Here is a 24337-nt window from a genome sequence, read left to right as displayed (position 1 = left end):
TCTTAATGGCTTAATTCTCTTTGATCCTATTTTGTAAACTATGATACAGTATGTAACTTTAACAATGAACAAAAAGTTTATTATTTAATAATAATGTATGTATTAGCCGTAGAATGTCATAACCTGTACCTGGGGTCTTTTTTATAGATGTATATACAATGACAGGTTTCAACCATTAAATGTGACCATTTCACAATGAATTACGATGCACTGGCCTCATGTTCATTTTGTGAACTTATAACACATGAGGGCAGACTAATGCCTCCTGCTCCGTCTGGTTGATCCTGATGATTTTCTCCTGGCAAAACAAGATGAAGGTGAGGTGCCAATGGGGGATGTTAAAAAAAAGAAGATGCAACAAGTTTTCATTATAATTAAAGTAAAGACAAATTACTTCCCAGACACAGCTATAAACACACAGTGCCTCATTTCAGGTTTTACAGATCGATACTTTTGACCTTGCAGAGGTAACGTTGTTTGCTTCTCAGTTTGTTTCTGAAAGATGAGTGTCTGCAGATTCTAACAAGCTCCACCGACACTGCATGGAGTGGTCATAAAGCTTAATACTTTATGGGCATGATGCATTATCCTTGATATAGTTCTTCTTGTTTTCTTTTTTATGGGGGGAATATTCAAAATTGCAAAAATTTCAAGATAGAGGATCTGTGTCAATTCTCAGAAAGACACTGAGAGCAGCATTGGTTCGAGCAACCTTGACGAGTGCATTTTTTAAAAGTCAGTTTCATACTCAATACACAGAAGGATACAAGGAAAACAAAACTAAGTTTAGACTCCAAGAGATTCAGCAGTGTGTTTACTTGAATGCCATCATCAGCATGCTGACAAGGTCATGACCACATACTGATCATTAGTAGTTCTGTATGCTTTATTTTTGTCTTTGTATGTTATTTTACCATGCTACTACGCCAAGTGCATCACACAGCCCACATCTGAGAGAAATTGGGATGTTGTTAAAATAGTTTTGCAGATATCAAAAGTGTTGGACAAACTGACTTGATGATTGTGCTATATCCCATTAGGGGAGCCGAATGTTTAGAAAGGTCAAAATGAAATGTATATTTGTAGAACTGACTGGAAAAAAGAAGAAAAGAAGATTTTTTTTAAACTATAAATAATTGCACAAAATGGATGGCTGTTCATCCAGAAATATTTCATGTGTTTTTGGTGTATGCATGTGGGTCAGACTGTCCATGCAAAGGGAAGCACACTCACAGTTCACAGACAGAAAAGAAATAAAGTTACACTCGACCTCCTATACCTCTCCTAGCAGAGAGGGAAGGAAGAAAAACAGGTGGCAGGGGATTTGTGTCTGTGTCCCTTTCAGCCTTGTCTACCAATAAAGCCAACTGTCATTTCCCAGGGTTGCATCTGTGCACTTATCTTTCTCTGTTCCTCACCAAACACGGTTCTCTAATTAACATTTGAGAGTGAATAGATGAGAGCTTCTCAAAGGAGAAGAGGACGTTTTGATCAGTGCAGCAAAGGTCAACCTTATATGCAAGCTGATTCTGCTTGCAGAATATACACGGAGATAAAAGTGGAAAATATGAAATTTCCTCCACAATGCACCCTGTGAGTTTTCCCTAATGACTTGTGTCATCATTTTAATCTCTCACAATGACATGCCACTCATAGATATAACGGCTGAGTTCTGTGAACGCTGTAGCATTGTTGATAGCCGAAACGAGATGATCAGACGGGTTGTAAACAAGTAGCAGCTTCACAGATACATAACATCTGCACCGATGTGCATGCAACAGGAAATATGAGCAGAGCACTGGAGGTACGGCTGGTCAAAATTTCCCTTTTGACCTTTAGCTTTCACTCTGGCTGTCTCGCCATCTCACTCGTCCCTCTTTCAAGCTCTCTTTCTTCCATTATACTGACAAGCTCTGGCAGGCCGATTTGGAGGCCGAGGACAAATCAATACACCATCTAACAGCTGTCAGCTGCAGTTCCCTGTGTGTGCGAGAGCAGACAAGAATGTATCTGCTTGTGTAGTTATCGCGTGCATTACTCTTTCTTTCATTCCTTTCTTCTCCACCTGCTTATACTGATCTGCCCTTTGCTTTTTTTTTAATGTCAGTGTCAATGAGGAGTCAACTAATATTTACAATGACAGTGCATGACTTGAACAAGGAGGGTACACAACCACGGAGGTTTCTGTTCTTTGTGTTCTTTGTATTGTTTTTATTTTATAGCTAAAAATAATTCTGTATGATGACATTTCATTCTTTATAGCTTTAATTAAATCACAGATGGGTTTTTAGCCATGCTCTCTTTGTCCACAACCATGATGTGATTCATATTAACCTCAGATGTATTGAGAGTGTGTGTGTCTTTGTGTGCGTGTGTGTGTACCATCCAGAGCCTGTCAGTTCCATCCGCCTTGCTCTGCTCTAATGACTAGTTTGACCTTTCATAGAAAACTGGATGAATGACATGATCTCTGTGTCCATATCACTTCTGATCTGGCTTTTGGCTCTGACCTCTTTAAACACTCAGCTTACTTCCCCTCTATCCACGGCCTCACTCAGTCAAACTGTTTTTGTCCATCTTCCTAATATTCTAACTTCCTCATTAAGCTAATATTTCAAGACGTTTGCACACCCAACTTCTCTCTGAGCATTATTTCACCAGTTTTCACACCATTTTCAAGTCAGATGAACATCGCCGCACACGACTCGCTGAGCACACGGCTTCTGCTTTTGGCAGCAATGTGTTGTTTGCTCTTCAAAAAGTCTCTTTTCAAAGGTATTTTCTTTGTGCCAGATATGCTAACAAGGAATACTCCAAGGCAGCCTCTCTTTAATATACACTCACTTGCTACTTTATTAGACACTTAAGTAAACTGTGTTAGGCTGGCGTTAATTTTGCAGTGATTTGCCATCCACATATATGAAGGAAAAATAATATTAGACACATATTTCATTGCAATGCAGTCCTGCACAACAACATTGCAACAAAAGCTGAAGCAATCTGAACTTCACAAAGGCAGAGTGTGTGCCAACGATGGACTGCAGGAAAGAACATTTTCCCATTATTTTAAATTGGGTGCCAAAGTTAAAACTTTTTGACTTAAAATGATCTTGGAGTGATTTATTTTACACGCAGTGAAAATCTGCCAAATCGAGTATGCAGAGCTACTCGCTGTGGTGACCCCCTGTGAAATTTTTATGTACGGCTAACCCATCTGTTATGTTTCTCAGGGGACAGCAATGATGTCTCTGACTCAGTTTGATCCAATAAACATTGCAGGTTTAGTTATTTAAAAGGGTTAGAGACCAAAAATCCCAATAAACAGTGTTTATACATAATTTGTCATTCCATTAGAAACCATTTCAATCACTATATTGTGCAGTAGAGTTGTTTACCTCTCACAGATAATGGTTTACTGAGAATAATTCACCTGTTCTTCATAAAAAATTAAATTTGATAAAAATTTATTTTATTGGAAAACACTGGAAAAACCTACATATTAAATGAAATAGTTTTACATGACATTTTCTTTTAATTTTCTTTTTTAATTTTAATTATTTTTCTGGATTTTAAGGGAACTTTACATGTTACACTTTACATGAAGCTGCATCTGAGAATCTGGATGAGCTGACGGACACTGTGACATCATACATCAGTTTTTGTGAAGATGTGTGTGTGCCAACCAAGACCTTTTGCACATACAACAACAATAAACCATGGTTAACTCCTAAAATCCAACATCTTCTTAAGGCCAAGGAGGACACCTGCAGAAGTGGTGACAGGGCCCTGTACAAGCAGGTCAGGAACACATTGACCAGGGAGATCAAAGCAGCTAAAAAGATCTACTCCCAGAAGCTGAAAGAACGGCTCTCAACCAACATCCCTGCGTCAATGTGGAGGGACCTGCGGGAAATCACTAGCTACAGGCTGCCTCGGGTCTCTGCTCCTCCTGCCTCCCCTTTCCCTCATCCACCTGCTGGCCTCCACCACTTGCTAATGTTACTGAATCTGTGGAAGCTACGCCATAGCCACCACCAAACAACTGAGTTATTTTTACACACTGGTCAGCATCCAGCTGGCCAATCCACCACCTTTCGTTGTTTATACCGTTACAAAAAAATAAATCATCGGCCCACAGAGCAAATGCCTGGTATGCCCGATGGCCAGTCCAACTATGGTCGTGCCATCAGTTAACCCTTCGCGTGCCAGCTGTGGCATGCGTGCCTAGGGTTGCCGACCCCTGCTCTACACCAATGACTCCATCTCCAAGAACTCAGCTGTTAAACTCCCGAAGTTTGCAGATGACACCACCATCATTGGCCTCATTCAGGATGGTGATGAGTCTGCATGCAGGCAGGAAGTTGAGCAGCTGGTACTCTGGTGCAGTCAGCACAATCTGGAGCTGAACATGCTTAAGACTGTAGAGATGACAGTGGATTTCAGGAGACATCCCTCAACACTGCTCCCCCTCACCATATCAGACAGCCCGGTGTCCTTGGTACCACCATCCCTAGGACCTGAAGTGGGAGACCTCCTCCATCCTCAAAAAGACCCAGTAGAGGATGTACTTCCTGTGACAACTGGGGAAGTATAGTCTTCCACAGGAGCTGCTGATCCAGTTCTACACTCCAGTCATTGAGTCTGTCCTGTGCTCCTCCATCACAGTCTGGTATGGTGCAGCCACTAAACAGGACAGGTGCAGACTGTATGGGTATCATTGGCGCCCCCCTCACAGACAACTCACACCCTGGACACAGACTTTTTGACCTGCTGCCCTGTGGCAGACGGTCTAGAAGCCTGCAGACCAGGACCATCCGACATAGGAACAGTTTCTTTCCCCTAGCCATTTCCCTCCTAAACAGTCAAACTGTCACACTGCTCCCACTAGCAGACTGCAGCTGCACCTTATGTACATTCTGTGGTATTCATTTCATTTCTGTCATCCTGTATTTTATGTATGTAAGATTTAGATTGGTTATTTATTTTTGGTTTACACACCTTTGTGTATGTATGTGTGCATATGTGCATATGTATGTGTATATATATATATATGTATACACGTAAGTGTGTGTGTGTGTGTGTGTGTGTGTGTGTGTGTGTGTGTGTGTGTGTGTGTGTGTGTGTGTGTGTGTGTATTGTGTCGTTTACATATTGCTGTGATTTACATTGCTGTGCTTGAGAGTCACCATCTACTCCTGGGACCAAATTCCTTGTGTGTGTTTGCGCATATACATGGCCAATAAACACGATTCTGATTCTGTTTCTGTTTCTGTTTCTGTTTCTGATTCTGATTCTGATTCTGATGTGTCTTGTGTTAATTTGTTAATGTCAAGCCACAAAAAATAAAGCAAAAATAGTCAACTTTATTTAAAGAATTGTCATGCATTTGTCCACTGGATGGCAGCATAGGCAGTGGGTCTTGCTGTGCGCTGTCTATGGTCCTGAAACAGTCAAAACCCGAGTGTTAGGTCTCTGCGAGTCACCCCATGGTGCTAACTGAGTCAAGCCCACGCACATCTCAGGTTCTTTATGCCCTGTCATTGGGTGACCTGAAACATCCAACACTTACACACACTCTATTTGTTCAACAGAATTTGATTATGAGGCAAAACCCAAATGCCATCAACTTCTTGTGATCTGTCCTCAAAAACAAAAATAGGTCATCATTGTTATTAATGGTGCTTGTTTCATGTCACAACAAAGTGACTTGAAATGATGGATAATGAGGAAAAGAAGGAACGTTTCACCGTGAGAAGTGACTTTCTGCACGGCAAGGTGGCTTGAATCCCAAATCATGTTCGCATCTAGAGTCCAACCAATCACAGGCCTGCTCCACAAATTGCTTGTCAGCCTTACACATCGAGCTCACACATGCTGATGACAACACTCGACAGCACTGACATCTGTGAAGTACTGCAATTGTAAGTCAGTGACACAAAATGAGAGGTCATGTTCGGCACAGCCGCTGTGGAACATTGCGGCCTAATATTTCTGCCAAGCACTGCATTGAAGCCTCGTTCTCAAATTGTGGAGATTCTTGTGATTGTTAGGATCTTGGAGAATTGAGGCATGCCTTCCATGAACAGATAAAATTAGGCAAGATTTAGATCAATCAAGGAACTCACTGCACAAGCTTGATGACTCACATATTGTGAGTCTATCATATTAGCAGCTGTCTGCATTTCCTTCCGTGAAATCCGCACAGTACATTGTGAAGCTGAAGAATCCAGAGCATTTCACAAAAGGTTTGTGTTTTCCAAATGAGGATTTGTGTGTGCAGCAGAATGGTCTGTCAAATGTCAAAGCAGACGCACACTGCAGCACCATTCAATACTCAAAAATGAAAAAAATAAAATAGATAAGTACATGTGCAAGTGGAACTCAGTGTAACAAAGGGGGGACAAGAATACAAAAAGGGCAGACAGAGCATAAATGTAGAAAAAAAACCAACACATCTAGATTGAATTTGATCTACAGGGATTACCGCCCAGTAGCACTCACCCCCATCATCACTAAGTGCTTAGAGCGACTGGTCCTAGCACACTTCAAATCCTGTCTCCCCCCCACCCTGGACCCCCACCAATTCGCATACCGCCGGAACAGGAGCACAGAGGATGCAGTCTCCATCGCAATGCACTCTGTCCTCTCACACCTGGACAACAACAACACCTACGCCAGAATGCTGTTTATAGACTTCAGTTCAGCATTCAATACAATCCACCCCTCACAACTCATCAGGAAACTGACAGACCTGGGCATCAGTTCCCTCATCTGCAAATGGTTACTGGACTTCCTGACCAACCGCCCCCAACATGTCCGGCTGGATAACCGCTGCTCATCTACCATCACAATGAACACCGGTGTACCACAAGGCTGTGTGATGAGCCCTTTCCTCTACTCCCTCTTCACCCACGACTGCAGACCTGCTGATGGTTCCAACACCATCATTAAGTTTGCAGATGACACCACGGTGATTGGCCTCATCAGTGACAACGATGAGGCCGCCTACAGGGAGGAGGTGGATCGTCTGGCTGAGTGGTGCGACACAAACAACCTGCTGCTTAACACTGAGAAGACCAAGGAGCTCATCGTGGACTACAGGAGGAATGCTGACCCACATCCACCCATCCACATTAAGGGGACGGCTGTGGAGCGTGTGAGCAGCTTCAAGTTCCTGGGAGTCCACATCTCCGAGGATCTCACCTGGACGACCAACTGCTCCAAGCTGGTCAAGAAGGCTCACCAGCGCCTCTTCTTCTTGAGGACTCTGAGGAAGAACCACCTGTCCTCAGACATCCTGGTGAACTTCTATCGCTGCACCATCGAGAGCATCCTGACCAACTGTATAACAGTCTGGTACGGGAACTGCTCTGCCTCGGACCGGAAGGCGTTGCAGAGGGTCGTGAAAACTGCCCAGCGCATCGCCGGAGCACCACTTCCTGCCATAAAAGACATCTACAGGAAGCGGTGTCTGAAAAGGGCTGGGAAAATCATCAAAGACCCCAGTCACCCATCACATGGACTCTTCACCCTCCTGCCCTCTGGGAGGCGCCACAGGAGCCTCCGGACTAAGACCACCAGGTACCGGAACAGCTTCTTCCCCACAGCTGTCAGACTCCTGAACTCTGCCTCCTGACATCTGACCCACGTTAATCTCATGGACTGAACATACACACACCCACAATGGACAACTGTACCCTCAAACACACAATAATAACATGGAGTGAACCACCACTCACAACCACTAGCACTTTATATAGCCTCTGTAGGAATTATCTCACTTATCTTAACTGCACTACTGTATAGCTCTGTAAATAATCATTCTGTACATTCGATAATCTTTAATCCTACAACTGTTTACAACTTGCATAGTTCCCATTTCTGTATAGCTGTATATCCCAGATTCTGTAAAGTTATTTATTTCATATTCTGTATAGTTTTTCATATTTATATCCTGTTCATATCCTGTACATAGCTTGTACTCACTACAGCCTGTACATACTTATAGTTATAGAATATTCACAACATACTTCATACCGTGTACATTATAACGTACCATAATAGACCCATTTCTGTAATATACTCACATATCTATATTATTGCTAATATATATTGTAATATATCTATATCACTAAAGCACTTCTGGATGGATGCAAACTGCATTTCGTTGCCCTGTACCTGTGCATGTGCAATGACAATAAAGTTGAATTATATTCTATTCTATTCTATTCTATACAATAAAGAGAAACTGGCACATTAAAGGCATTCCATTAAAAGAGATTAGACTCTGTCGTTACAGATCTAATCTCGGATCTTTAATAGAGACATTATTAAAATTGGATTTAATATGAGTGGTGAAATTAAAATTTATTGCATGGTAAGTTTCAGGATTTGAACTGACACACCTATTTAAATACCTTCCACTCAGCAGGTTTGCCTAATTTGAAATATGAGAATTAATATTTTCCGCCAGCCGGGGTTCAATATTAGAATTATTCTGCCTTGCGGATTCACCCCAGAAATGCACTTTTAATTAAACTTGAGCCCAAATGTATTTTAGAGGCATGAAATTATTATTTTGGAGACTTTTTTTCATTTTTGGATTATGGTGTATGTAATGGAGAAGTCTGAATGTAACACTGTGATAAGTAAGAAATTATTATTTTAATAAAATTTCCTTTGGTGTTTATTATTATTTGGGTGTGTGCTCGTTTAAAGTGTTGAGATACATTTTGTAGACTCTTTCTCCCTCTTGTGGCAACTTGTATTAGCAAATTTATAGGGAAAGGAAAGGAAAGGACAGGAAAGGAAAGGAAAGGAAAGGAAAGGAAAGGAAAGGAAAGGAAAGGAACATTTCCTTATATGTAACTCTGATCTCCTCTCTAAATGTTTTGATATTTCTGCAGCACAGTGCTTGGCAGTTTGGCAGTTGGAGTGAGAGCACTGTTTATTCCCTGGTTTGCTTTTTAGTTTGTTGTCCCACTGAAACAAATGACACTTGATGCATGCTTAGTCATCCAGGTAAAGGTTTGGTTCATTTCACAGTGTTTACAGTGGGAACAGGAAGCAGTGTGTTCACATGAACTGAATCACCTTTCTGCTAAAAGGTATTTCTTGTACTTGTGTTATGGTACTCTTTTGTCAGTCTGTTGAGTCATCTCCACCCACTCCACCCTGCCTGCACTCTCTTTATCATCTCTCTTGTGTACTGTCTGTTGCTTATGATGGTTGACCCCAGGTATTTAACCTCATCTATCTACAATACCTCTGCTCTTTGCATCGTGACTGTTACACTTGTCTCAGTCTTGTAGTTGTCCTGCTTTTACTGACTTTTATTCCTTTTCTCTCAGAGCATGCCTCTGCTTCTATAGGCTTTCTTCCACCTCCTCTCTACTCTCACTACAGATTACAACATCATCTGCAGACATCATAGTCCACAAAGACTCCTGCCTGACCTCATCTGTAAACCATCGCGAACAAGAAGAGGCACAGAGTTGGTCCATGATATAATCCCACTCCCTCCTGAAACCCATCTGTCAATTCTACCCCAGAACTCATCACTCACTTGCTGTCTTCATACAGGCCCTGCTTCCCCCCTGACCTCCACTATATTACTAAAAGTATTCACTCACCCATCCAAATAAATCAATTGAGTTGTTCCAATTACTTACATGGCCACAGGCGTAAGAAAGCAGGCACCTAGGCATGCAGACAAAGAGTTGTAAAAAAGTGTGTCGCTCTCAGGAACTCAGTGTATTCCAGAATGGTACCATGATAGGGTGCCACCTGTGCAACAAGTCTAGTCATGAAGTTTTCTTGCTACTAAACATTCCACAATCATCTGTTGTAACCAAGTGGAAGCAGTCCTCATAACTTCGTGTGGCCTTCAGATTAGCTCAAGAAGACTGCACAGAGAGCTTCATGGATTGGGTTTCCATGACCAAGCAGCTACATTCAAGCCTTACATTGCCAAGTACAATGCAAAGCCTCAGATGTAGTGGTGTAAAACATGGTGCCACTAGACTTAAGAATGGAGATGTGTTTTTATAAATCACACTTCTCTGTCTGGCAATTCAACAGACCAGTCTGGGTTTGGTGGTTGCCAGGACAACAGTACTTGTCTGACTGCATTGTGCCAAGTGAAAAGTGGAGGTGGGATGGTCCCAACTTTCTGGAAACAGTTTCAGGATGGCCCTTTCCTGTTATAACATGACAATTGGAACAGAAAAAGGCCATCCATGTTTTGAAGAATTGTTGGTGTGGTAGACCTTGACACCTCTGCACAGAGTTCTGACGCACAACCTGACAGAATACTTTTGTTGGTCTGACTCACAAATGTGTTTCTGGAAGAATAGTCAAATTCCCATTAACACACTTCTAAACCTTTTGGAAAGCACTCGGAAGCGCTGGAGCTGCTATAGCTGCAAAGGAAGCATGCATTCACATCATATTAAAAATGTGATGTCAGTCAAGTTCATATGCGTATGAAGGCAGACGAGCAAATATTTTTGGCAATATAGTGGATTTGAACCCTTCTGGTCTTCTAGCGATACTTTGCTGGTGGGTCCCACTCATGCCCTGCGAGTGGCAGCAAAGCACCGCTGAGCGTTGGCGCTACAACACAACACAGCAGAAGAAGTGTGAACACTTCAGTAGATTTACGGATGCAGGGAAATGGGGTAAGGGTTGGTTTATTTTCCAAGCGTTTCATCAAAAATGACATAAAAAATCTCCTATTGATCGGTTATACATTTGTTCTTAATTTTAAATCGGGGACGATGCCTGTCATGACGTGCAATCCATCGCTAATCGTGACAGCTGCTGTCCGCCTACACATAGCAGCATCTCTGTCACTACTAGCCACGTAGCGCCTAGCACTGTCTGTGGTGTTATTTTAGCTCGCTTATATTGGGTCTAATTAAGATGTCTTTAATGTTTGTTTGACTTTAATGTCAAGTCAAACAAACATTACGCGGACCGCAAGGAGCTTTGCAGGCAGGGACTTCAGCTGGAGCCGCTAGCCGGTGACAAAAATAACCAGCTAATTAAATTTTCATTCATAGGAGCATCTTCAAGAGAAGCACTGCTGTTGCATCATCAGCTGGTAGTAAAAGACAAAAGCAGGGCGCCTTTTGAGTCTGTCCTACATTTCGCTCAGTTGCATGAGACGCATCAGATCTATTTTTGCATGCCCCCATGGTCCAAAAAATAAAAAATAATCTGGGTGTTGGAAAGCTGTGGATTTTCAGGGAACTCAAACTGTCTTATGTGTGTGAACTTTGTATTTGTTGTTCAGTTCTCCACAGTACTTTATTATGTGTTGTTATTAGGTATTGTTCCTATGTGGAAGGTGCGGGGTGGTTTTTGTTTGCTCTTTTCATATAGGTATGATCTGTAACTGAAATACGTGCACTTACTGGACATTTTATTCGGCGCAGCTTGCTAGTATTGGGTTGTTCCCCCTTTTACCTGGTATGGATTTAAGCAGGTGCTGGAAAGATTCCTCCGAGATTTCCTTTAGCGCATAGGTGTCAAACTCTGGTCCGCGGGCCAAATTTATGCCTTTATATTCAATTTTTCATCTGTCCAGTTTCATATGCACTGATTCATGTCAAATGAATATATTTCACCTTTAAAAGGCAATGTTGTCCACATTTGGAGACAGGATGGGGGTGGCGGTAGTGGGAATTTTACAGTTGGATTGTTTTAATTGTTATTTTATTATCAAGAACTCATTGGTTATGTTTTGTCTATAAAAATTCCCCAGTTAGGTTTGAGTTGCAATACAGTGGAAGCTGCTTTTAGAAAGCCCTCAGGACAGCTGACATGTGTCCTCTAAAGAATCTAAATAAGACACAAAATATGCTTCCTGTTAAAATACATCAGTGTCAAAGTCTGTCACCAAAAATAAGTAAATAAAATAAAATTTGTGTCCATGAACATGCATTAGAGTGTATGTGTGTGTGTGTGTGTGTGATTGCTTCACGTTTGCTCAGATAAGCAGTGAATGATGAACCTTTTATTTCCTTTATTCCAGTTTGCCTGACTCTTGCTGACCTTTAATGCTGACTGGCCCCTCCAGCCATCTAACAACATGCAAGGATTCTACTCCAAGCTCGACTCCTCCCCTTCTTCGTCCCCCTTGTTGGGACCTGGCCTCAGGGGAGATGGTGCTCCCGTACCTCTCAGCCTGGCTCTGGAGACGGAGAGAGCTCAGGCCCTCCTGCAGACTTTCAGTTCCGCCTCCCTGCTGGCGTCGGCAGGACTCGGGATGTTCTGTGTGGTGGCAGACCACGTCCTACAGCTGTCTGTCATACAGCAACACTTGTGGCTGCGTGCTGTCTTGGACAACGCCACGCACGGATTGGTGGGGCTGTGGTCATGGGCGGTTGTTATTGGACTGAGGAAAAAGAGCGATTTATATGAGGTGTTACTCGCAGGGCTCCTGGCATCAATCATAGACCTGGACCACTTCTATATGGCTGGATCCTTATCACTCAAGGTAAGACTTTCGCCATAGAGGGTTAATCTGAATGCTTAATAAGCTTACAAATGATAGGGTACAAAGTATTCCCTAAGTCCTTCACCTTTCTCTTGGAGAGCTAATTATTTAGTGATTAAGTCTTAAATGCACCCATACATGTGCCATTATAGTAGATTACAGGACACAATGTTCATTATAACCTTCCCACTGAGAGAAAACACTGAAACAACCCATGCAGAAATTTTTAATTTCACAGACTTGTTTTTATTTTTAAGCCTCATGAGTTGCTATTTATCAGGGATTGTAGGTGTTTGTGTTTGGCAGCAGCCATGTTTTTCTTGTAAATGTGTTCAGTTTCTTTGTCAGATAATCCACGGGGATGCTAAATCAAACGAGCGAGCCAGGAGAACCAATGCTGGAGTGCAAATGGTTTCTACTCCAAATGGCCACTGAATATTAATAAGTTTGGATCCTTATGAAAAAGATTTTTTGGGGGGTATTTTGCCTTTGTTACATAACAACAGTTAGACACAGAAGAAATGATGGGAAAGTAAGTGGCATGCAGTAACAGGCCTGGGGCAGAATTCAATCTGGGCTTTTCTGATATGGATTTTATGCCGGGAACATAGCACAATCCACAGGGTGAGCTATGGTGACGCACCAAGAAAAATACTACTTCATTTTATATGTATGTTAAAAAATGACTGTCATCCATTACATCATTGAAATATTGACTATTCTTTTGGTCTTTCAGCCCAACAGTGTAGCAATGTATCAAAAATTTAAATTGTATCTTTAGACACTTTCACTGGCAGAAACACAGCATTGGTTCTCATTTCTTTAGTTGAATCTACAAAAACATGTTAGTAACTTCTTTCATTGTGTTACTGATAGAGAACACACACACAGACAGTAGATAACAGTTTAATTGACAGGCATAAAACTGTATGTCAGCACCAACAAAGTGATTCTCAAAGAGCAATTAGCTAAACACTTGGTATATCTTAGCATGGTGTGCAGTGTGAAAAAACTGAACAGCTTCTATAAGTCATATAAATCCAAAAAGTTCCAGCAAAGATCTAAGAGACGCATCTGACCTGTCAGTTGATCCATCTACATATACATATGCATACATACATTTAGAGTAGGGCTGCCACGATTTGTCGACTAGTCACGATTACATCGACTATCAAAATCGTCGACGACTGATTTAATAGTCGACGTGTCGTTTGAAGCTTTGTAAGATCGCAAAAGACGCAGGAATAATAGCAGGATTTAAGAGTGTAATAACGGACTGAAACAGAAGATGGCAGCACAGCATGTACAAGGATGCCAGCTGCTGTTAAACCCCGAAGAAGAAGAAGCAGCTGTGTCCCAGAATTCATAGCGCGGCCCAGCTTAGTTTCCAACAATGGCGGTAGCTAGTTAGTTTTAATATTACTCTTATTATTCTTTCTGGGTCACAAAATAAACGTTTAACATATTTTCAGGCGAGAATGTAGCTGTGTAAACCTCAAATATCGGCTCAGTTTATCAAGACACCGCATATTTTCAAAAGCGCTCCGACGTTTTCGGAGACGTCTGTTACCCACTAGCTCGGTAGCTAGCCGGGGGCTAGGTCACTAGCGCCGTGAGAACACCGGACTCCCGGCAAATTGTTTTCAAACCCACCGCCGTCTTTCGCGACTCAGGTTAAATATATATGAGTCACTTAGATAAATTAAAAATGTTATTGTTTGGCTTTTTTTTTTTTTTTTTGTATTTTATTTGTTCCTGAGTAAATCGGTTTGGCTGAGATTAAAGTTATAGTTTTTACACAGCTGAATAAACGTCAAGCAGACAGCTGATTATCAGAAGTGTGAGATGCTGGAGAATATACTCCGGTGTCCTGTTATATTTTAGATAGCAAGGAGTTTATTAAACTTTACCGAAACAATCTGCAAATTTCATTAAAATTGAATAAACTATCATCTTGTCTTTATTTTTAGTTAGCACCTTAAAAGCTTAAAGCTGTAAGCTAATGATAGTTATATAAGAGCAGATGCTGCTGGTGCAATAAGCTGTAGTTTTACGTCCAGTGATGGTTGCTGCATTTTATTTTTGAAGGACTTTTTGTTTATTTTGGATGATGATGATGATCTGATTAGTCGACTAATCGCATAAATAATCGGTGACTAGTCGACTATCAAAATAATCGTTTGTGGCAGCCCTAATTTAGAGATGTACCTCATTAGGGCTGCCACAAACGATTATTTTGATAATGACTAGTCACCGATTATTTTTGCGATTAGTCGACTAATCAGATCATGCATGCATCTGCTCTTATATAACTATCATTAGCTTACAGCTTTAAGTGTTTAAGGTATGTGCTAACTAAAAATAAAGACAAGATGATAGTTTATTAAATTTTAATTAAATTTCCAGATTGTTTCAGTGGAGTTTAATAAACTCAGCTGTCTGCTCCTTGCTATCTAAAATATAACAGGACACCGGAGTATATTCTCGAGCGTCTCACACTTCTGATAATCAGCTGTCTGCTTGACGTTTATTCAGCTGTGTAAAAACTATAACTTTAATCTCAGCCAAACCGATTTACTCAGGAACAAATAAAATACTAAAAAAGGCCCAACAATAACATTTTTAAGTTATCTAAGTGACTTATATATCATGTTTAACCTGAGTAGCGAAAGACGGCGGTGGTTCTCGTCGGCTCTAGTGAGCCTTGCCCCCGGCTAGCTATCGAGCTAGTGGGTAACAGACGTCTCCAAAAACGTTGGGAGCGCTTTTGAAAATATGTGGTGTCCTGATAAACTGAGCAGATATTTGAGGTTTACACAGCTACATTCTCACCTGAAAATATGTTAAACGTTTATTTTGTGACCCAGAAAGAATAATAAGAGTAATATTAAAACTAACTAGCTGTCGCCATTGTTGGAAACTGAGCTGGGCTGCGCTATGAATTCTGGGACACAGCTTCTTCTTCTTCGGGGTTTAACGGCAGCTGGCATCCTTGTACATGCAGTGCTGCCATCTTCTGTTTCAGTCCGTTATTACACTCTTAAATCCTACTACTCATTCCTGCGTCCTTTGTGATCTTACAAAGCTTCAAACGACGCGTCGACTATTAAATCAGTCGTCGACGATTTTGATAGTCGATGTAATCGTGACTAGTCGACTAATCGTGGCAGCCCTATACCTCATACGTGTGTGTGTGTGTGTGTGTGTGTATGTGTGTGTGTGTGCTGGAGCATGACTCATGACAGGATCTCCACAGTACAGAACACTGTTGACATGGATTGACATGTTTCCAAAGGATATATGTGGTGCTAACGCTGTCTCTCACTGCTCTTCCAGGCTGCTGTCTCACTCCCTCAGCGTCCACCGCTGCACTGTTCCTCTCTCATTCCCATCATCTGTCTCACTCTCCGCTTCCTCATGTGGCTCGGGCGCCTCAAAGACGCTTGGTGCTCCTTGCCATGGATGCTTTTCATTTCCATGGTAACACACCACGTCCGGGATGCAGTGCGCCACGGCCTGTGGGTGTGCCCATTCGGCAACACGGCGCCGATCCCATACTGGTTATACGTCAGCACCACAGCGACGCTCCCTCACCTGTGTTCAGTGCTCATGTACCTGACGGGAACCAGAGATGTGATATTCACTAAACACGGGGTGGCCATCGATGTTTAAGGCATCACCAACTTTGGATCACCTTTGGATAAAAATGTTCTTAGTTATTTAAAATAATTATCAAATACCTTTAAATTCTGAAGAACACGTATATATGGCTATGAAGACATTTTTCAGTTCATTTGACATAAATAATGAAAACTTTTTGTTTTCTTTTCTCACAAAGAATGAGAAAGCTCATTATATTATAAGGAAAGCAGTAAACGTTTGACTTTTCATTGGTGGAGATGGCTGTAAAATACTAAATTAGCTTTTTGAAATGGGAACATCCCAATATAAGTGCCAATCACTGTTTTTGTTTGTTTGTTTGTTTTCCTTTTCATGGCATGGATTTGTATCAGAATCCTCTTCAATAACCTGGGGACTAAATGTAAAGATGTGAACCCTCTTTTTACTCATATCTTTTTTACCAGGGCTTGCCCAACTTTTTGCTCACCTACACAACACCTCACAGACTTAAACCCCGATGGAGGTTCATCACTTTTACTGTCACTATCCAGCCTCATTCAAAGGGCGCTGAAGGAAACGTCAACCAAAGGCAAAATCAATTCCAGGCTCTGCGAGACGTCTTTCAGTTTCACTCTTAGTGCACCTCAAAACTGTTTTTCTTTATAGTACGTTAAAAATCTGCCCACATACGGTTCTTTATTTCCCATGTCTATTACCAGCAGCTAAACAAAATGTCCTCTTTGGCTGTTAATGCTTGTAATATCCAGCATGTCAACATACTGCAACTTTCATTTTCCTGCCTGGAGAAGCCTTAATGTGCACTCAGTCATAACTTTTCCTGTAATGGTCAGTTTTTAGAAATCAGTTTGTAGGGTAAGTTGAGCCAGCCACAGAAATGGATAACATCAAGTCTCCTTATTCCAAAGGTGAAACCTTGCCAACAGTGAGTTATATGTGGCTCAGAGGCTTCTTTACTGTGCACGTCAATCATCACAGGAAGGGAATGAATCCCCTTTTAAGACATGCTGTAGTAAAGATGCTCAGTTAGGTTTTGGCTTCCTGCTGTTATGTATTTCTTTGACGGCTTCAAGCTCGGCCCTCGTCGTTTGAGCAAAAACTGTGACGGACGAGTAAAGTCGGTGTGATTCGGTGTCCTGACACAGCATGGAGTGAAACTTGAAAAAAAGTTGAGTTTAGATTTAGATCATCAAAATGGAAGAAAGGGGACATGCTGTGTTAATCATCTGTGCGTGGTTCCAGCATTTTTCCTCCCATAATGCTGCCATATTTATATGGCTAACAGTGTGAGGTACAGTCTGTATCAGGGGTGTCCAACTCCAGGTCTCAAGGGCCGGTGTCCTGCAGGTTTTAGATATCACCCTGGGTCAACACACCTGACTCAAATGATTAGTTCATTACCAGGCGTCTGGAGAACTCCAAGACATGTTGAGGAGGTAATTTAGCCAATTAAATCAGCTGTGTTGGATTAAGGACACATCTAAATCCTGCAGGACACTGACACTTGAGGCCTGGAGTTGGACACCCCTGGACTATATGCTGAAATTTAGCTTTTCAGCGGTGAAAACGGGGTTTGCAGGACTGTTTGTTTTCACTCATTATAATCACTTTGCTGCATTATCAGCAGCAAAGATATACCACATATAGAGTTTTTGTCATTACACTGTTTTTAGATGTAGACCAAATAACATAAACACTCATTAACAGTATTATACACTGGTTTAAATGATGCTTAGTAATGTTGTATTATAGTGGGTTTAGAAATGGGTATTTGAATATAAGCAACATGCTTTCAGTATAAGAGAAGGTGGACTTGAATTGTCTGTTTCCAGATGGAAAACAGGGATACATTTTTGTAAAGCTGGTGCTTGGTGATTAAGGTTGTAGTTGTGCCTGTTGTCCACTAGGTGGCTACTGTAGTTTCACTTTTGATCTTTATTTATTTATTTATTTATTTATTTATTTCCATTAGTAAGTGGAGGTAAGTCAGGAATATTTAGTTGTGATTGTGAAATAAAATAATGGATGAGGGGGAGAAAGTTTGAAAAGTGCTCATTGTTTGGGGGAAGAAAAACAAACAAACTTGCTGGTACATAATAGTTTGAAGTGCTCTTTATTTGATTTATTACAGGCTTGTCTGTTTTGTTGCTACTTTCTTGGAAGGGTCACAGAACGGATCGGAAACAACTGTTTGAGTAACAGAAGCGTTGAGTAACACTGGAGTTTTAAATAAAACAAAACCAACATAGAAGACAAAGGCATTGTAAAGCTTTGCTTATGACTACCAGGATGCGGAAAAACAGCTTTAACAGTGGCAAACAGAGCACCGGCCTCCACTTTACACTTATTTAACTTGAAGTTTAGTGCTTATGGAAGGAATTTACACGCTGGCTGTTGTCCCACTTTAACTGCCAGTGTCATTTTCTCTTTTATGTTTACCATATGACTTTAAGTGTTGGAATTTGCACTATTTAAGTTTTGTGCTTTAAAATAATGTTTTGTATTTTTGGACAAATATGTTTTTGGTTAATAGTAAAGTATATAGTAACAAGATAGTTTTAATGTAGTGTTATTTTATCTCAATAAAATGTATCCTGTGTATATTTGCTGTGTTTTTGTATAATGACTTGCATCTTTCTGAAGTTCTCTAAGGGCTCTGAAAGTTTTTCGTCACGGGGTAAGGTCTGGTTATTTGCTCAAAAATAAAGAAATGAGGGGGGTGGGCATACTTTTAGCTGTTCCCCTGTTTTCCACGGGATTGCAGAGGATCCACGTGTTTGATTTGGCACTGATTTAACATCCTGACACAATCCTATTTTTCTGGGCTTTCGTCCAGCAGTAGGAGTACACTAGCTCAGGCCTCCTCCGAGATCTTTTTGTGTGAAAGGCAAATGTGCAAACTGCCAGTCTTAACCTTTCACCACCAGGAGGCAGCATTTTACCAGAAAAGTTTTAGTGAAGTGTCAAAAAAAACCCAGATAAATGCAGCCTTTGGTCTAATAAGACTTTGGTTCAGTGGTGAGTACTGTCACCTTAGAGCAAGGAGATTCTGGGTTCAAACCTCACAAAGGAAGTTATCTGTGAAGGATTGTTGACTTTTTCAGGCCCTGCTCCAGCATAAGTTACTGTAGTGACAAACCCTGATAAGAAACGAACCACCTTCATAGTCCTAAAAAGCCAAGGTTAACCCTGACATTACCGGAGACAAAATCCTGCTTCACAGTGCATGCCTGGTGGGATAAATGTTCTAAGATCCCTCGTTAAGCACAGTTGAGTGCACAGCTATGAAACACTAAGCATATACAGTAATTGTCTGGTCTGAGATACATTAACCAAAAGGCTTACTTGGCAAAGCTCACTGTTGGTAACATAAGACAGTTACCTCCATTTATAAACTAACGATGGCAAACACGAGCAATAACAGCTTTTATCTTTCTAAGTGGTATTGTCTTAAACTGACCTATAGGGTCAGTACAAAGCCCTTGTGCCAATGTGCTAATACAATACTGTGTGTATTCCACTCACAGTACGTTTATACTTGCTCCAACTGATTTACACTGCTCAAACAGAAGCGCAGATTGGAAAATGAATCTGTGCATTTTTTTCCTTTTATCACCAAGATTATAGCTCTTTATTTGGCTGAGAGTGTCACGCCCGACTGCACCAAGTACACTATGAGATTTAAATATCAAAGGTTTCTGAGCTATAATGTACGGCTGTTATGATAGGCATAAACAGAAGCACTGAGAGCCACAATGAAGACTTGTCTTATTTGCACCACAAACGTTGCCTTTTATGTTATATTTCCTTACATGGTGTAGAGATATTCATCACCCTTCTTTGACTTTATTAGTAGCACTACCTGGTGCCACCAACTTTGTCTGTCTACGACAAAGTATCTTTGCGCTAAACCCCCCTGCACCACAAATAAGACTGTTGTCAAAGTGTGATGAGAATATCGGGGTTATTTCCTTCTAATTATTCATCTTAAAATTCCTTGTCACGAAGACAAGAAAAGGTAGCTTAAGCATTTAGACGTCAGAAACTGCCTCAAAGAGAAAAGGCCTTAAGGGGAAATTCTTTCAGCTTTTACACAACGCAAAGAACCAAACAATAACAGACATCTTTTTTTTTGAGTAACTCTAGACAATTGGATTTTTTTTCCATCAAACAACCAAAGAATAAACTGTGATACACAAGGAAGTAGATAAACTTTATAAAACAAATGCGCAGCTGTACTGAAAAGATAATGGAAACTACGGACAAAAGGTTAGTGAACCATAACATTGAATTTTCATGGGAAACAAAAGAGAAAAAAAAAGGAATAGAAGTGTGATAAAATAGTTTTTTTTTATTTCACAGACACCAGGACAGGAAGGAAGAAAAAAAAAACAGCTTATGGTGATATTTGTTGAACACGAGGAAACAAAAATGACTATGTACATCTGAGAATGGATGCCTGAGTTTCATCGGAGTTGCGAGAACTAAAAGTCAACAGGCTCCTCTAACTGTCACATATCGCAGAGGAACAGACTGTAAATGAAGTTTGTCCACACAGAAAAAAACAAAAAAATAACAAAAACACCAAGAAAGACAGAAAGAACTCCATAGGCATACACTTACAGAAAACATGTCACATTGAACCCTTAAAAACAAAATAGACAGGGTGAACAACACTCACTGATATAACAATAATAATGATAATAATAGTAATAGTAAAAACACATCTTATTTATAGGCGCCTTTTAAAATATATGGCACTGTGCCCGGAAACTTGAATCTGATGGATGGTTTATACAATTTATCAAAGTTTACTTTGAATATTTATCATAAAAATATCTTTAAAACAGGTATTTCACTTTTACATTACTGTGTAGATTGGAAAAATATTAACTTTATTACCTGTAAATCCAGTAATTATGGCAAAGTGGCTTCTATGTTATATTTACCATCTTTTTTAAATTCCTAATTTGGCCTTATAAAACTGAATATTTAGTATAAAAGTCACACAGAGAGCAGGTAGTGGGTTCACTCTTGATTAAAGTTTTTTTTGACTGGACCTTGGAAGGACAAGACAAGCATAAGAAAAAGAATTTACTATACAAAGATTCAGCTACAAAGATTGTTTTAAATGACAAAAAGATGACATTCATTGCACCAATAGTAATATTTAAAACAAAAACAAAAAACAGAAGAAATTAAAATCAAATTTGTGTGCACATTCTAGTACAAAAGCTCCGAATGCATCCTTTTATATCTCACATCCATCAGAGCCCCGAGTTTACTGGAACACAATTTAAAAAGGAAGTAAAGGGCGGGTTCTCAAATTGACTCTGTGAATAATTTTTTAAATATTTCACTGTCTTTGTGAATGTTGCCACAAGAATGGAGGAAGGAGAGTGTCAGTGAAAAGAAAACATCCATTTGTGGTTCTATTTAAAAAAAAAAAAAAAGGAATTAAACATTGGATAAGGACTAACTCAGTAAACACGTTGTCCATACAGTAATCGTACAGTAACACAGCTTCATATAACTGGGGGGAAAAACACACACACACAATGCTGGGAAGACTCACAAGAAATGGCTTAGCTCAGGCTATTAATACTATTGAAGTCTCCCTTCATTGACACTGTATTCACTTCCAATTCGTCCAATGAGTTTTAGTATTGACCTAGAGTGATTGACAGGGAGCATGTAATGCATTTACCTATGTAATATTGGTGTAGAATGACAGATTTATTAAAAAGAAATGTCCTTAACACAAGACTGAGCTAAACCATGTCTGTCAATCTACCCCAAAGATTATGTTTTTTCCTTACATATAAACACCACATATAACATAGGTATGCATTTTTTAAAAGTTTGATATACAATAATATACAAAAAAGCTTCAACTGGATCCATGCATAATATGTGGAGCTAGCTTGAGAGACAATACAGTTGCCAAACTGGGAAAAACAAAAAAAAGTTGGACTTGGATGCACCTTGTGTTTCTGAAATGACAGCCAGCAAAAGAAACTACACAGCCTTAGATGAGCAGAATGTAACAACCAAACCAGCAGAAAGAAAGAAAGAAAAATTGCTTCTCAAGCAGAAGAGCCTCTCGGTTCCATCTGTGGTGCAAAGCTAGCAGGACACAAGGTTTATAGGCACAGGTGTGAAAAGCAGGACTAAAGCAGACAAGCTGTATCGGAGGTATTTTTAAGTGTTGGCCACCCAGAAATCGAGTGTTTTCCGTGAGGCGATGGGTTTTGAGACAGATGTACAGTGAGCGAGGGTTACTCTTGTCAGTTTATTGCGTGCGTGCTCATCTCCACCACCGCCCAGCATGCACTGATCTACCTCATAAACTCAAAGGTTAATTGAACAGCTGATGCAGGTGGTTCTTGTACAATCTCTGCAGTTGATGGCAACTATTCGATCTGTGCCAATGCCCCGCTGTTTATTTCCTCTCCCCAAATGTCCCCTAAAAAACAAACAAAAACCCCAAGAAAAATCAGCATCCTAAAACCATCGTTTACATTCATTTTAGTAACTGCAGTGAAAGCCTAGTGCTGCGTACCCCTTTCGATGTTAGTTACTATGGTGAACAAGACCGTAGTAACCACCCAGAATGCACCTCTCTCGTGTATGGACAGATATGAGGCGTGCGAGTACACACATTGTTCCTAATGATATCAAATGCAGCACTTTCTGCATCACTTTCCATGTTTCGTGTTACAATAAAGCAAGCTACTTTGTAGCACTTTTTGCTTTTGTCCCCTCAAAGGCCCTTTGAGGGCCCCTTTTGATCTAAACCTTTGCCCTCATTTCATTACTAACATCACTCTAATCTTGTAATTTATTAAAAAAATAAAAATAAAATAAAAAACATGATAAGGAAACTTTTTTTAACGGCCTCATTATGTCATATTTTGTCTTTAAAAGGCTGACTACACCAGTCAGTTTATGACAACAATTTTCATCTATTCCAATTAAATTTTAAGTTCCAGCTCTTCAGATTTACTACTTTCCTCTTTTTCTTATGATTTCATGGTTTGACTTAATAATGAATCTGAACAAAACATACTCCCATTTTTTTTAACACAATGACCCTGGGGTTATTATTATTGGCATTATTGGCATTGACAAAACAGCTGAATATGTATGCTCTAATATTCTCTAGATGACTAAGAATCCATGTATTTTCATAATGCTGGTGATCTGTGAAAGGCCAGTATCTTTCCCTCTTTCTTTTATGCGAGTCTTTCATTCGCACACATTTAGAAACAGTGAATGGATGGACAGAAAGAACTACAATAAAAGAAAAAAAACCTTTACTTAATATGCCAGACAACATAACAGGGATATCATGCAACATAAAATCACTTGTCATAAATGAAACAAAGTCTATTAAACCCCGGACCTCATTCTCTATGTCCATATTCTCCCTCATGCCAGCAGCAGCTCCCTGCCTCCCACCTGAGCCCATAATGCCCGTCATTGCTTCTTTGGCATCAGACACGCACAGAAATTAGCAGAAGTGTTGCTTCCTTCACAGCATTGAGTCGGTCAATCAGTCGAGGTGAGAATGAACATGTGTTACCTCTCACAGTGATTGAGAGTGTGAGGAGTTCTGGGTGACGAGTTGTTCCAGAAACAATGTTCCCCTTTGCTCCTGTTTGGCAGCTGCACTTGTTTTTCCTTATTTGTTGCTTAAAAGTTTAAAAAAAATGTTTGGGGAGACTTGACAGAGCACTGGTTATGAGTGAACTCATATGTCCCTGTGCAGTGTTGCTCCTACAGTCGTGTGTAGTAGTGAGCATTGCTGAAGTGAAGAGGACTGTCCCTATACCCATGGACGGCAGGTAGGAGTCTCATGTTGCATTATGGGTAGTGCACTTGTAGTCACTGAATATGTCCAAGGAAATCTTTCAAAAAAACTGTCCATCAGTCAGCCGATATAAACTGGTAATGACCTTACTTTGTCAAGCTCTTTACATGAGTTAGTTCCTGCTGCCTTGGATTCTGGATGGACTCTTGAATGACGCTCTGTGGTTAATATAGCCAAATATGGACGGTCAGCATGTTAACAGCGGGGAATGGTACAGGCTGACACACTGGTGAAACCCCAGAAGGGGCTGATGGGTTGAAGATGTTTCAAATTAACCTGAGATGAGAGGAGAAAAAGCTGATGAAAAATGAAGATGGGAAGGG

General features: G+C 40.5%; 2 protein-coding genes across 4 annotated transcripts in view; one reads left to right on the top strand and one right to left on the bottom strand.

Annotated features, from left to right (window-relative positions):
• Positions 1 to 12094: 12094 nt before the first annotated feature.
• Positions 12095 to 16174, top strand: tmem267 (transmembrane protein 267). Its single transcript, XM_085358053.1, has 2 exons — positions 12095 to 12502; positions 15839 to 16174. Exons 1-2 carry the CDS (start codon positions 12095 to 12097, stop codon positions 16172 to 16174), a joined length of 744 nt encoding a protein of 247 aa, XP_085214179.1.
• Positions 16175 to 20986: 4812 nt separating this feature from the next.
• Positions 20987 to 24337, bottom strand: part of il11ra (interleukin 11 receptor subunit alpha) — a 54895-nt gene continuing 51544 nt past the window's right edge. The window contains exon 12 of one of the 3 annotated variants that reach the window (XM_085359685.1): positions 20987 to 24311. The gene's annotated coding sequence lies outside the window, so the exon portion shown is untranslated. The remainder of the gene's footprint in view (positions 24312 to 24337) is intronic. The other 2 variants (XM_085359684.1, XM_085359686.1) reach the window with 2 other exon arrangements.

Source organism: Diplotaxodon limnothrissa, linkage group LG7, assembly GCF_057381915.1.
Source record: "Diplotaxodon limnothrissa isolate DT_005_m linkage group LG7, D_limnothrissa_male_GT1.1, whole genome shotgun sequence".
In the NCBI taxonomy this organism is placed as follows: domain Eukaryota; kingdom Metazoa; phylum Chordata; class Actinopteri; order Cichliformes; family Cichlidae; genus Diplotaxodon; species Diplotaxodon limnothrissa.
This window is presented reverse-complemented; position numbering and strand designations above follow the sequence as displayed.

Excerpts from the sequence above, each read along its gene's own strand:
- tmem267 (XM_085358053.1), top strand. The coding sequence starts at position 12,095 with ATGCAAGGATTCTACTCCAAGCTCGACTCCTCCCCTTCTTCGTCCCCC. Across the intron at positions 12,503-15,838 it reads CTGGATCCTTATCACTCAAG|GCTGCTGTCTCACTCCCTCA; the intron begins GTAAGACTTTCG and ends CTGCTCTTCCAG.